Below are 14945 nucleotides of genomic sequence, written 5' to 3'. Positions count from 1 at the left end.
TCGTCTACATTTACACTATTATAACAATTAAATGTCTTCACTTCGCAAGTTCCGCATTTCTGTGCAGATACAAGGCATTACACTTTTCACATGACAGACCGATTTTGCAGAGGTACTCACCAAACAATGCTTAGGCATTAAAACACAAATGGAGCATTAGGAGCAAACAAGTAGTTTTTTTGCATACATATGCCTCTTCAGAGAGTGCATATGATCGCTGTATAGCCTTTAAAGTATGGCAACCTAAGCGATGTAGCCTAGACCACTACACAAGTTCTCACATTTTACGTCTATAATGTGCCCCCGAGGGTGAAAATATACCGCACTTTTGCTTCAATTTTATGTTAATAGGAAGCTTTAGCTCGACGGTTCCTACCTAAATACAAGGGAAAGGAGAAATCTTTTTTATTTTTGGAAACTACAGCACCAAATTTGATGAGGTTTGTTGCATTTAAAAGAAAAAGTTCCAATCTAGGGACTGCTGGAAGCGGATTTTTTATTTAGGCCGTTGACTTTTTAAATTGACAATAATTTTAATTTTTCAGAAAATGAAACTATTAAGTTTACAACTCTGTAACTGAGCAACGAAAAATGATATCGGAATTCTGTAACTTGCATCTAATAGCACACCTAAAGAACACAAATTTCATATATTATGCTGAAATCCACCACAAATATGTGAGTAGCAATTTCACAAAACCTTTGTAAACACTAACAAATCCAGGTAAGATATAAATTATTATATCAAATTTGTCAGCTTTGAATGTTCTGACATATGCAATTTACAAAATGGCAATATCTGTTTTTGATGCAGAGCGACAAATTTGTAAACTTTGGGCTTCCATTTTTTTAAACCCATAATTATATAAAAATCATTGTAAAAATTTTCTGGCCATAAATCAAAATTCCACTTCTAACATTCACAAGAATTTAACTTTTTCTCTTAAATGCCAAAAATTTTAAGAAAAGTGGTCATCATCATCATCATCATCTATTTTTCCTCAAGGACCCCTGTCGGGGTATTACATAAGGGGGGGAGGGTTTACAGAAGATAAGGATAGAAACAAAGATATGGTTACAATTTCTTACAAGACTCGGCCTGTGGATTCGCATTAAAACAAACAAACAACAACAACAAAAAAAAAGCCAAGAGGCACACTGAATAGAATGCAAAAGCAAATCAGCAGAACAGTCACAATGTGAGACGGCAATCGCAAAAGAATGAAGGCACAGTACGGTCATTATAAGGTTAGGGTTTAAGGTGATCAGTAAGCAGCCGCTTGAAGATAATGGGGTTGCGCTCATTGACAACTCTATCTGGTAAATTGTTCCACTCTATAATGGCGCTAGGCAAAAACGATTGATTAAAGGAAAGTGTTGAACCATGCAAGCGCTGGATGCTGCAAGAGTTAAAAAGGCGACGAGATGTACGGGTTGGTGGGATTAGAAGCCTTCCATGCAGTTTGGGGAAGTTATAATAAAGTCGCTGGAAAAGGCACAGTTTCGCAATTTTTCGACGCAACATCAATGGTTCGAGTCCTAGAGATGATTTAATCGCACTGACACTTTCTTCACGGCTGTATCTGGAAGTGATGAATCTAGCGGCACGATTTTGTATTGATTCTAACATATTAATTAAGTAAGCTTGGTGCGGGCTCCAAATAGCTGAGGCGTATTCAAATTTACTTCGAATAAAAGTTTCATAAGCTAGTTTTCTTGTGGATGAGGGGCACAGCGCTAGGGTACGTCTGACGTAACCAAGTGATTTATTAGTGTCGGTAGCCAATTTTGTTATATGGTAGGACCAGGTCAACTTGCTATTAACAGTAATACCGAGATAACAATACGACTCAACGGTGGATAGGACTGTCGAGTTTAAGAAATATGAGCGATTCTTGTTAGAGTGTTCATGGGATACCTGCATAACTTTACATTTGGAGATGGTAAGTTTCATTAAAGAGTTGGAACACCTGGTTTCTAATGAATGTAAGTCTTTTTGGAGCGTTGCATGGTCGGCTGGGTCTGTAATGCGACGGTAGATTACGCAGTCATCTGCAAAAAGCCGGATATTGGATGATATGCCGTTGGGAAGGTCGTTTATGAAGATGAGAAAGAGAAGGGGACCGAGGACGGACCCCTGTGGTACTCCGGAGATGACGCTAGCAGTGGTTGAGCAATGATTTCCGATAGCTGTGTACTGGAATCGATTAGTAAGAAAGCAATGGATCCATGACAGTGCGAGAGGGTCGAGACCGAGGCATGAAAGTTTGGCCTAGAGGTTATCTCAGAAAATCATTTCTATGTTTTATGTGTATTTTAATACGGAGCGTTGGAGTTGGGGCCGGGTTCAAGCTTTCTGTGCGCAGTTGATGTTTTGAAATATTCGAAATGTATTAGAAAAATATTCGCATTTACGAATAGTGAACATCTGATTTGAAGACTGAATCAAATAGGAGACTATTCGACTTGTTATTCGAAAGTTTCGAATATTCATACACCCACAATATATTATTGCCAAAATAAGGGCATGCAGAAAATGTGCGAAATCTTTTTAAATCTGCACATTAATACAAATGCAAACTTTATGCACTGTCATATAGTTGTAGAAAAGTGCTGTAGCTTCATCACAGCTTCTGTACTGAAGAGCTTAGAAGCCAGTGCTAAAACTATTTCAACACATTTGCAGCTACAACCACCTTGCAGAGGATTACGCTGCAAACTAACTTATTGCATAATTTATTCATGCTGTGTCCACATGCTTTAAAAAAGCTACAAGTACTTTAGTGCTGAAAAACAATTCTCATCTGTGGGGAGCACACGCGCCCATCTTCCCCCGCGCCGTCGCGTCGAGCGCCGGCATAGACAGGGGAGAGGCGGCGCACTATGCCCTCTCCCGATTCTTCCTCGCTCTCGCGACGCGCGCACGCCCTTCCTCCCCCACTCGCGGGCGGGTAGCTTACAGGCGAGGAGGACATTCCCGTCGCCCAGGTAAAATGGTACAAAACAGCGCGACCGGGAGAGACGCTCTCTCTCTGAGGCCGGACCCCTAACCTGCCGGACTGGAGTACTTGCCGCAACCCGTGAGTGAACCACGTTGCCTGACTATCCCGGGCAACGAGGCCAGCCTATTTATTACTATTACAGAGAGGACATCCCTCTGCCAGTGTTCTTTATTGCCGGTAGCAATAAACGTTCTTACAGTTGACGCCGCTGGTTGCCTTATTCGTTCGAACCCGACGTAGCCGCGATTCCCGCACTACGGGTTGCGGAGTAACACAAAGCGACTGTGTGGGGCTAGATTCGGAGCTCGCCTTCAGCCCTAACCGCACGCAGAGTGGAACCCCCACACAACTGGGAACAATGCTGGGAGTAGCAGGGGTGGAAGCATCCAAGGCAGTTTTGGAGCAGCTCTGGGAGCAGCAAGTATGGTACCTTGGAGCAGGTTTGGAGCATAAATTGTACATTCTGGAGCAGTACATACGCATTACGGAGCAGCTTTGTAAACGAAAATATGAGAGAAATAAAGGCATATGAAGAAAACATGTTACTTATTTGACTTTGCAAAACACCATTAGGTTATGGCAGAGCAGTTCTGCTCAAGCCCACAAGGCGAGCAAAATTTATGACAGAAAAATTTTCATCCACCCGACTGTAGCATGAAGGTACAAAGGAAACCCATACAGGCTTCTTAGAAGCCATCAATAAATTATACACTGGATGCGCAAATTAAATATGGCCAAGAAAAAAATAAAGAAGGGCTTTCCATGAACAACGCCCACTATCTACTGATAGACTTGTGTTGATGTTTGTAGCTTCTTTTATCATCATGAACAAGCAACTGGTATATCATTTTAATGAACTAACATTTACCCTACTTATCCAATAAGGTGCAAATGCAAAGGTTGTGGAATACACCGAGAAATTGCCAATAACAGCGCTGCGTACTATATAGCAACCTAGGTCTTGCGTAGGCCTTTTTTCCGACTACAACAACAAAGAAAAAGAAGAAAGCCTGCAAAATGTTTTTAAAGTCCACGTGACTTATCCCCGCACCAGTAACAAAAGAAATCTATTAGCAATATTATGAATGTGCAAACCTGGGTCACGGCCTTGTAACGGTTAGCTTTCCGAACCGTTACAAGATCTTGCTACTTCACATTCGATAGGGACCGAAAAAACTGCTGACACAACGAGAAAAGAGCATAGCCGCTTGCTCCCAATGCCCCTATTTTATAAGGTTTGCATAAAGATCGATACAATCTTTAGTGCTGTGGGGATGCGCGAACCTCGCGCCTCCCCTGATATCTTGTTTTCCCGCATAGCCCCCGTCTCCGTGCAGCGTCGCCGCGGTGGTCGGAGTGGTACAAGCGCAGTGCGAGAGATGGCGCGAGTGTTGTGCTGCTAACGCCACCAACAGGCGAGGTTACTTGGGCGCCGAAAGGAAGCCGCTTGCCCTCTTTGGGGTTCGAGAAGCAAGCGGAACGGACGTGCCGTGCCGCGCGTGCTCCTACCCATGCTACTGCGAGACCGCCTCGCGTGGCTGCCTTCGAACGCGCCACCATTGGCGTGACCGAACACGCGAACGACCAGGCGTTGGGATCCAGCATGGGGCGAACGTATTCGCTCGTTTTCCGGTCGCGGTGAGTCGGACTTCTAGATTTGTCGCGCGCCCATCGGCATGTTTTGTGGATAGCAACTCGGCTAGCAGGCATTGATCTATGAAAGGTGCAATAAATGCCCTTGTGATTGTTTGCACTACTGTGTTGTCATTCCTTTGTCCCAAGAGCATGGAGGAGAACCCCACATCTGGCGCCCAACGTGGGGCTCTTGGGGCATCGGACGATAGTTTTAACAGTTTTGCTTCGTTCGAGACCTTTGTTCGAACCGAAGCGTAGGCCTAGCGTGAATTTTGATCGCAAGCATCGGTAGCGTGCTTTCTTGAGCGAGGTGATGGTGGCTGTGGTGCGTTTGAACATGTCAACATCCTTTTCGCAAGTGTTTCTTTAATGACATTCATCGATACGAGAGCCACGTGGTCTGCATCCTGGGAGAGCGAGGCATAGCGCCCGCGGAGCATATTGGCAAGCCTGAAGCGAGTGAGTACGGAAGCCTCGTGGGTGATCCGAATTTCTTATGTAAATAGCTTCTTCTATCTCTTTGACTCTGATGAAGTCGCGGCTCTGGGAGCCGGGTGGCCGCGGGCCACGGGTGCCACCACGGGCTGACTGGTATGGCGGCCTGGCACCGGGCGCTCCGACACCGCCTGAGACGGTGGGCGCTGTCAACTCGGATGCTGTGTGCACCGAGCGGGGTAGGACCACCTCACAGAGCTGACGTCTCCTCGCGGCTGCCTGTGTTGCGCCCATTTTTGGTGTTTGTTGGATGCCGGTTGTTGTCAGAGTAGCGACGCTTTAGGCCTAACGCTTTACGAAGCTGCCTGTCGCACGTGGAGGGACACAACCCAGTGGACCGTGGCGTTGAGGTGTTGCACTTTGCGTCCCTCATTCTAGTTAGCCTCACACGAATTGAAATTACTCGTTCGACTCAAGAAAGCGAGCTTCGTTTACGTGAACTTAGCATCTGAGTAGCTGCCCGATCTTTTCCTAGCCGAGTTGAACATCGTACCACGTGGGCGATGCGCATGCAGAATTCCTCTCCCTTGCACTACTTTAGTTATCACCGAGTGTGTTGAGTTTACGCAGCGTGATTGGAGTCACCCCTGGCTTGCTGTCACCTGCACATCGTCTGCGCTGCTGCCCTGGACTACGATCGAGTCACCCCGGGGCGATGTTGATGCTGTGGCCAGTTCGGTGCAGCGACTTCGGCGGCCTCCTGCATCCAGCTCGCAACCCTCGGCGGCGGACAAAAGAGCCGGCGGTCACCGACAGCTACGGCGGCTCTTCCCAGCAGGGCGCGTCGGCGCGAGCGACGCTTGCTCGTTCTGACTGCTGCGTCGTCGTTTCCGGAGTCCTGGCCTGGAATCGTGCCGTCGAGTCAGCAGAGCTGCTGCCATGACCGGCGGACGCCAGCAGTGTACCCAAGGACAGTCGGCTCGCATGCTATGGACAGCGTGTAGACATTTTTTGGGCGCGACCACTGTTGCATGTACTACCTTGTTCACGAAGCACGGGTTAATGTTAGACCCGGTCACATGTTTCGCCGGAATAAGAAGTGATTTAAGGTTGGGGGGATGTGGGGATGCGCGACCCTCGCACCTCCCCTGATATCTTGTTTTCCCGCATAGCCCCCGTCTCCGTGCGGGGTCGCCGCGGCGGTCGGAGTGGTACAAGCGCAATGCGAGAGATGGCACGAGTGTTGCGCTGCTAACGCCGCCGACAGGCGAGGTTACTTGGGCGCCGAAAGGAAGGCGCTTGCCCTCTTTGGGGTTCGGGAAGCAAGCGAGACGGACGTGTTGTGCCGCGCGTGCGCCTACCCATGCTACTGCGAGACCGCCTCGCGTGGCCGCCTTCGAACGCGCCACCGTTGGCGTGACCGAACACGCGAACGACCAGGCGTTGGGATCCAGCATGGGGCGAACATATTCGCTCGTTTTCCAGTCGCGGTGAGTCGGACTTCTAGATTTGTCACGCGCCCATCGGCATGTTTTGTGGATAGCAACTCGGCTAGCAGGCATTGATCTATGAAAGGTGCAATAAATGCCCTTGTGATTGTTTGCACTACTGTGTTGTCGTTCCTTTGTCCCAAGAGCACGGAGGAGAACCCCACAGTGCACAGGAGCATTATCATGGTTTTAAGCATTATCGTGTTTTTTTATTGTTATTATTTATTTCACAGGCTTTCTTTTTAGTCAAAAAAGTCATCACAAGTCATAGGTTCTCTTAAATTCGGTTATCTGACATTTGTCAACGTCCTCCACAATGATTTAATTGACATCTCAACAATTAGGCAAATTTTAAACTTTATCTAATTAAATGCATTTGTGCACAATGAACTAGGAATATTCACGGTGGTCACCAAGAACAACACCCATCTTGGTACAGTGAATGCTGTTCACCTAGTACTCTCAGGTAATTCGTAATTCTTGGTGACCTTTAGTCAAGATAGTAAAATACCGCAGAATAAATGTGGCATACTGGTAATTGCACATTTCCCAATATTTCACATCGCTTGCAGAGAAAAATCTCAAAGATATTTTTTAAAACAGTAAAGGTATAAAAATGTTCACAGGCTTTCCGGTCTGCGTCGGCGACCAACATTTTGAATAAGCTTGATTGTTTGGGCTTATTAACGGTTCTGCTACAGGCGCCATAAAGCCAAGGTAAAAATTCTTTAAAACTGATTGTAGCGCTAAAAGGGACGAACACACGGTGAAAAGACGACAAGACGACGGGAGAACGCAGCGTTCCGTCGTCGTCGTGTCATCTTTTCACCGTGTGTTCGTCGTCCCTTTTAGCGCTACAATCATTTTTAAAGAATGCATCACCAACTGGCCCAGCACCAAGTTTTATCGAAGTTTTATTTATTCAATGTAAAAGGCAACCAATATTTTGTGCACCGAACGATCGTTTATTAAAATTTTTTGACTCGATCTGTGCAAACCACATCGTGAACATCGGTGCTGCAAAGGCAATTTCGGAGGCTCGCGGTTTCGCCAAACGTTTATTTACGAACACAATTTTGCCGCTAAGGTTGGCCAAGTACGAAACTTCACATCTTTGGCTTGCGTTCCCCAGCAGCAAGACCCTGATTCTGAGTGCTGTGACCTTGCAGAAAATAGCGTAGCCTCAGTGCAAATGTGAGTGACGATTGTTGTTGCCATTGGATATTTGTGACCAGAAAGTTTCATGAAAGCAAGCAGGTCATTTGTCGGTGTGCCACACTATCCTTCCCACAACCGGACGTGGTGTACCTGCGAATTAGACTTAGAATGTCACATGCACGGCATTTGTCCATTAATTGACGCAGGTGTACCAATAGGCCACAAATTTGTGTGGCAAAATTTATAATGAAACTGCTGCACGCTGAGCAGTCTGTACGATCTTATTCATTCAGCGCAATTTTCCTTCCTGACTTCCCCATGAAATCAGCGCAAGTTCAAACCATCTTTAGCTGGTCCATACATACGCAAACATGTAATACTTTTATAAAGTATTTTTAAAGTATTGTATACCACAAAACGGTCTTGATTTTCTTGAGGCCTAGTTACAATTATGCCACCAAACAGATCCACATTCCAAAGATGCCGACGCTGAAACGGATTGCTCAGACTTGGGTTGAAGGGCTAAGCACTAGCCAACGCATGTTTATGGCTGTGTGGTTCCCAATGAACATGCACATCCTGTTAAATTTGGCAACTTCATTCGAAATTAGTATTTTGGTGCAGGTTGGCGCAAGTCTATGGTTTGGCGCAAGATGGTGCAATCGGTGCAGCACTTCCATCCCTGGAGTCGGGGAATACAGTGTGGGTGTACAAGTGAAAAGTGTTTTCTACTACTTGAAAAGTCCCGACCATTTGTACATCATAGTTGACATATAAGGGTACAACTTCCGACACACTAGTGGAGCCAAAAAAGAGAGGGAGAAGCTACACAGCAGTGCAGAGGAGGACAAGTCTTGACTACCACAAGCTCCACTGACATGTTGAGGATTAAAAAAATTTTTGCAGCAGGAGACAAGTCAAGCAACAGCCTTTAACAGTGAGAGTATCATGCGATTATTTAACTGTGATTATTCTGTGTTTTACTGCTTCTTTAATGCTAGCAAGAATGCACATTTCCTGACTTTCTTACAACCATAATCTCACCGATTACAGTGGTGATAAAACACGCCCAACAGCCAAATTGTTACAGGTACCTTAGCATGCCCAGAATGTATGGAAGACTCTGCATGTAACTATATTCTCAACAATACTACTCAGCTCTTTGCACCATAATTTCGTATAAACTACCCCTCTTGGTCAGACGCAAATGCGAGTACGGCTGCTCAGTATGTGCCCCTGGCCAGGTAGTATTACTAGGCAAAAATGTGCCTCTCATGGATCCTTAAAGATGTATTGCTCCAATGTAAATACCATCTAACATTAACTAAAAAAAAATATTGGTGTAGCATTTTGTTACACAAACATTTACTTGGGATTCATTTGTACCAAGAACCTCAAATGACGGGAACTACCTCCCTACTTTACGATACTATAGGCGAATAAACACTTCTCTTCTTTCCCTCCTTCCACTGGCAGTACCAACACTCTACAAACAAGGCTCACCTGTTGATCGGTTGATAGCAAATAGTTGTGCCTCGTTGCCAGCAACGATGGCATACGACAGCTGGTCTGACACATCAGGATCCATGGCAACCAGCCTTGCGATGAACTGACCCCTACGGGACCGCTCGTCAACCAGAGCAGTGTACGCCGGCTGTCCAAAGACAGGTGGGTTGTCATTCATGTCGATCACAGTGACCCAAATACGTGCCGTGCTGCTTAGGGGTGCAGGGTGGCCTGCATCCGATGCCACCACCTGTAGCCAATGCACCGCTTGTGCCTCCCGATCCAGGGGTGCACGCAGTCGCAGCACACCTTCAGCCTCCAGATGAAAGGTGTCATCGGGAGCCAGCCGAAGCTCAACCTTTGGCCCGTCACGGTCACTAGCGTGCACCTCCAACAGTGGGCTGGCCACAGGTGTCGCTTCGGATACACTCACATTGTACCAGGGCTGCTCAAAAAGCGGTGCACAGTCATTGATGTCCTCCACATTTATAGTGACTGGCACCTCCGAGTGAGCACCGCTCACAGAGTCTGTAGCTCGCACCTCCAGCTCATGTCGGGGCTGGCTCTCGTAATCCAGCAGCTCCACAAGGGACAGCACACCTGTGTCAATTATATTTGTGTAAAAGGCATGCAGTAATGAGAAATGTAATCCAGAAGTACATGTTGCTGGGCTAGTCAGTTCATATTGCTGAGTAGACTATAAATATGATCACTTTGGCACAAACAAGGAAGGATGGAAGGGAACAAGGGGAGCGCCAACGTTTGACTGTTTATTTTCTATTGTATAATATGCAATATACACATGCAGGCGACTGCACAACATGCAAAACAGCTTCAACTGTGCAACACCCTAATCACAGCCGGCTATCAAAAAAACATTTCTGCATGCAAAAGTAAAACTGATGTGTCGCAAATACACGATGAACTGCGCTCTTGCATAGGTTAAATGCGTGCGACGCAATCGACCACGGGCTCCTGGCTGACGAAGTCAGCATGGCCTAGGCAACCGAACGCACGCTCCGAACAATATATATATATATTGCGGGGATGCGTGACTCTCACACGTCCCCTGAATTGTTGTTTTCCCTACATAGCTCCCGTTTTCTGTAATCCGGCTTCACGGCGTGGCCTGGAGCCCGCAGCGGTCGATGTGGTTGAAGCGCAGTACGCGAGATGGCGCAAGTGTTGCGCTGCTAACGCCACCTAATGGCGGGGTTACTTTGGCGCGTAAAGGAGAATGCTCTTCCTCTTTAATTCGAGGTCATCAAGCGGCGCAGACGTTCCGCGCGTGCGCCGATCCATAGTCTGCGAGACTGTCTCGTGAGGCCTTGTTCGAACGCGCCACCGTTCGCGTGACCGTACGCACATACGACCAGGTGTTGGGATCCAGCATCAGGGCGAACATATTCGCTCGCTATCTGGTCGCGGTGAGTCGGACTTCCTAAATTTGTCACGTGTCCATTGGCATGTTTTGAGGATAGCAACTTGCTAGCAGGCATTGATCTATGAAAGGTGCAATGCCCTTGTGATTGTTTGCACTACTGTGTTGTCGTTCCTTTGTCCCAAGAACACGGATGAGAATCTCACTATATATATATATATATATATATATATATATATATATATATATATATATATTGTGGGGATGCACGACTCTCACGCGTCCCCTGACATCTTGTTTTCCCGCATAGCTCCTGCAGTGCGGCATTGCCGCGTGGCCTGGCGCCCGCGGTGTTCGGAGTGGTACAAGCGCAGTGCGAGAGATGGCACGAGCGTTGTGCTGCTGCGGGGTTACTTGGGTGCGGGAAAGGCTCCCTCTTTAGTTCAGGACAGCAAGCGGTGTGGACGTGCCGTGCCGCGCGTGCGCCGATCCATGCTTCTGTGAGACCGTTTCGCGTGGCCACCTTGGAACATGCCACCGTTCGCCTGACCGTACGCGCGAACAACCAGGCGTTGGGATCCAGCATGGGACGAACATATTCGCTCGCTATCCAGTCACGGTGAGTCGGACTTCTAGATTTGTCGCGGGCCCATCGGCATGTTTTGTGGTTAGCAACTCGGCTAGCTGGCATTGATCTATGAAAGGTGCAATAAATGTCCTTGTGGTTGTTTGCACTACTGTGTTGTCGTTCTTTTGTCCCAAAAGCACGGAGGAGAACACACACACACACACACACACACACACACACACACACACACACACACACACACACACACATATATATATAGAGAGAGAGAGAGAGAGAGAGAGAGAGAGAGCAAGAGAAATGAAGAAGTGGCAGTTGTCAGCGGACTCCCCCCCCTAGATAAATTTATGGCTATGCCACTGGTAAAGACGACCAATATTTAAAACAGCCGCCGTCACTACATTTATTTACAATTATCCAGACTCCATCCGTGGCTGTAGCATTTGCCAACTCTGCCGCCATTATCTCTGCTGGCAAGCTCGACAAGACATCAAGTATGGCCTCAGAGATTACATGTTACATGGTAATCCTCAAGGCTATGCCTTGGTCGCAGCATTACGCCTGATATATTTAAATGGCTAAATGGCACCAACACTGCCCTCGCAGTCAGACTCGGAATGGGTCTGAGTGGCAGTCCGAATGACTCCACAAGTGAAGAGCCTGAACCTGCCGCCTGTGACAACGTGCTCAAATGCAGACATCGTTGATGACCTGTTAGGCTGCAGCGTGCCAATTTCTGCTGCCGTTACATTTGAAGACTTTGAAGACGTCAACAGTGCGGTGTTGTTGTGTGCCGAACTGAACGATGACGATATACATGAGCAAGTTCTCCACCTTCAAACAGCAACTCTAACTCAGATGATAATGACGTGCTGTGTGCTGCGAAGCCTTCACATGCAGACTCGAGCCTTTGCAGTCCTTGCATCGGCATACAGCGACAGTACAAAACTGGCAGAAATACAGGCGTACTTGGTTGCATGTAAGCGGAAGTGTGTGCAGCAACAAATTGACCACTTATTCCTTGCACAGGAGCCTTAAGACGTAAATAAAATTGTCTTTTTTGGATACATTCGTTTTTTGGGACATTCGATAGTTCAGACTTATTCACGTTCCCCGTGGAGTCCGAATTATAGCTTGTCGACTGTAAATAAACAATTATCAGTGATGACTGTTGGTACAATAATGACATGCAAGAAACTGCATTACTCACTGCTGTGACTCAGAGTTTGCTGAATGTAAGGAGGTCGTGAGCAGGTGCAGATCCAGGTTTTCTTCAATGGGGGATGACATGACGATTGATTATGATGATGATGATGATGATGATTATGTTATTTACGTGCTGGTAGGTTCTTTTCAATAATCATTAAACCTTTCTTGTCTCCCTAGGGCAAAAGAATAGTAACAGTTGCGAAAAACAACTTCATGAATTTTTCACGTGCTGTACGCTGGCGGTGCACACACAAATTTTAAGGGAGGTGTCAGAATATCCGAACAACCATCCCACCTGGATCTGCAATTGGTCGCGGGTCTGATCCTTAGCTGCATTGGCCACATTTCTACAGTGGCATAAGACTTATGCACTGTACAAGGTCAAAATAAATCTGAAGTTCGTAGCCCCAATCAAACCCCAACACCAGACTAACCTGTGGCACGATCAATGGCAAAGTGGTCACTGGCCAAACTGAAGATAAGTGGATGAGCCCCTTTGGCTTGTACCGTCAGCAGTGCTGTTCCGGGTACCACATCCTCAGCCACAGATGTGGTATAGAAGTGCTGGCCAAATGTGGGCATGGCTATATCTGTCACCTTCACAGCTACACCAACCCGGCTTTCCAAGGGAGGACTCCCTGCAATTGGGCACAACAGGCATTAAACCACAAAGACTTGTTCCATTTGCAAAGCAATTACAGGTGAACCTCGTTATAACCAAGTGGACGTTGCCCCTAAATTACTTCATTATACATGCTACGAGGTTTACTGACGGTTAGCAGGAATCCCAGTCAGATCGGGTCCAGCAGAGAGAGCAGCCAAGCAGTTCCAGCTAAGCACCAGCGTGAGCAAAAGCATGGACACTGAACCTTTGGTCTTCGTCTTCCTCACTTCAGGAGCCATACGGCCGCAGTAACGCATGCGCTATCTTCATCACTAGATATCCAATATTGGTTATAAAGTACACACTAATAGTTAAAAAAAATCTGACTGTTGCTGTGTAAGAGAAGCATAAGGACGCTGTGTGTCGGGACGCAGCAAGCGGTCCAGCAAGGGCGGTATTTTCTGTCTTTCACTTCCACATATAAAATCACTTCCGCAAAATTTCATATGACTAGCAATTGACTCAATGTTAATGGGCAACAGCATCCTTCTGGCTCTGTGCTAAGCATGTTATCCTAGAGAATTGGTCTAGTCACTGTGCCACTGTTGTCAACGAGATTGGCCATTCGGTGCTGTGTGGACCATTAGAGCGAAAACAGCTGTGCAGTGGCATGCCAGTCATGTTGGTGCTAAGCCCCTTAGTTCGAGCCCAGTGAAACTCCTCCACAACGCCAACCGATGAATCTGCCTTTTGCATGCTCAGAGTGTGCATGCGCTGTACCCTACCAACAAATGCCGGAAGCATTTTGTATTGCACCGGTGCTTCATAGAGCAGACATCGTGCATATATGGAGAAGCACAGGTAGTATACGGGTAGGCTGCAGCATAGCCGACGCGGACATGAATCAGTGCAGTGCTGACGACGCAGTATTTGCACTGTGGTTCGGTAGAAATTTTGTCTGTTCACGACAATTTTCAGCTAATGTGCGATACGTCACACTTTCAGCCAACACAACACCGATGCCGATGCCAACATTCGGCCAACTAGTTGGCAGACAGTGTCATCGGGAGACATATATTGTCATACTAGTATGACGTCAGTGAGTTGTCGTAGTGCATGCTGATGATGCCAACAAAACCAGTTTGCCAATTGCCGTGCAATAGGCCACTTAGTGGGAATGTTGCACCAATAATGCGAATGTTGCAGTAACTGTGCTTGCATATATATTTAATGATGCTCAAAGTGAGTCAAAACATACTTCCCAAGTTGAAATGCATGTTTTCCAGCGCTTGCCAGCCGTCCACATCGCGTTTGAGTCAGTATTGATCTCACTCAGTGCAGCTTTATTGGTATAGCACAGCCAACGAGTTCACCCACTCCCAGTGAACCTGAACTACACGTTAGGCAAATACGATGGAGAAAACTGCTTTCATAGTTCAGTTCTGGCCGTACTGATTTGAAGTGAGTCACTCTTAGCATCCTTCCATAACAGTATGATGTGCACACAATAAGCAGGAAGGAGCGACACAATGTGGTGCCAACAATGGTACGTCACCGTCCTTGATCGAAGGCTGCCAGTCGCACTTGCCGGCACTTTCATGAACGAAATGCAACTAGGTAGAGTGGAAGTTCTGTGCATATTGTTACACTGACAAATTTCTTAGTTACCGAGAAGCACAGTTTGCATCGTATGTCAAACAGGCAACAAACAACAGCCTTGCAATTTTGCAGCATAAACAATAACCTTCGCAGTTGCCATACGAGTAAGTACAGCAGGCATCGGCGTTATCGCTTAAAAGCTACACGCTTTCTACATGAGAAATTATGTGCACAGAATTAGCTCTAACAATACGCTTTAGAACACAGAAACTATATGCCTGATGAGCTCGAAAAGTGAGAACCAGCTATCAAATTAGTAGTAGCCACCTTCCCCATACTA

General features: G+C 46.7%; 1 protein-coding gene across 2 annotated transcripts in view; it reads right to left on the bottom strand.

The window, feature by feature from the left end:
• LOC135919943 (fat-like cadherin-related tumor suppressor homolog) overlaps positions 1-14945 on the bottom strand; it is a 375972-nt gene that overhangs the window by 241636 nt on the left and 119391 nt on the right. For both annotated transcript variants that reach the window (XM_065453965.2, XM_065453966.2), the window contains exons 15-16: positions 12837-13040; positions 9224-9826 (exon numbers count right to left, since the gene is read on the bottom strand). In XM_065453965.2, coding sequence (XP_065310037.2) covers positions 9224-9826; positions 12837-13040 — 807 coding nt within the window. The remainder of the gene's footprint in view (positions 1-9223; positions 9827-12836; positions 13041-14945) is intronic.

Source organism: Dermacentor albipictus, chromosome 3 (genome assembly GCF_038994185.2).
Source record: "Dermacentor albipictus isolate Rhodes 1998 colony chromosome 3, USDA_Dalb.pri_finalv2, whole genome shotgun sequence".
Lineage (NCBI taxonomy): Eukaryota > Metazoa > Arthropoda > Arachnida > Ixodida > Ixodidae > Dermacentor > Dermacentor albipictus.
This window is presented reverse-complemented; position numbering and strand designations above follow the sequence as displayed.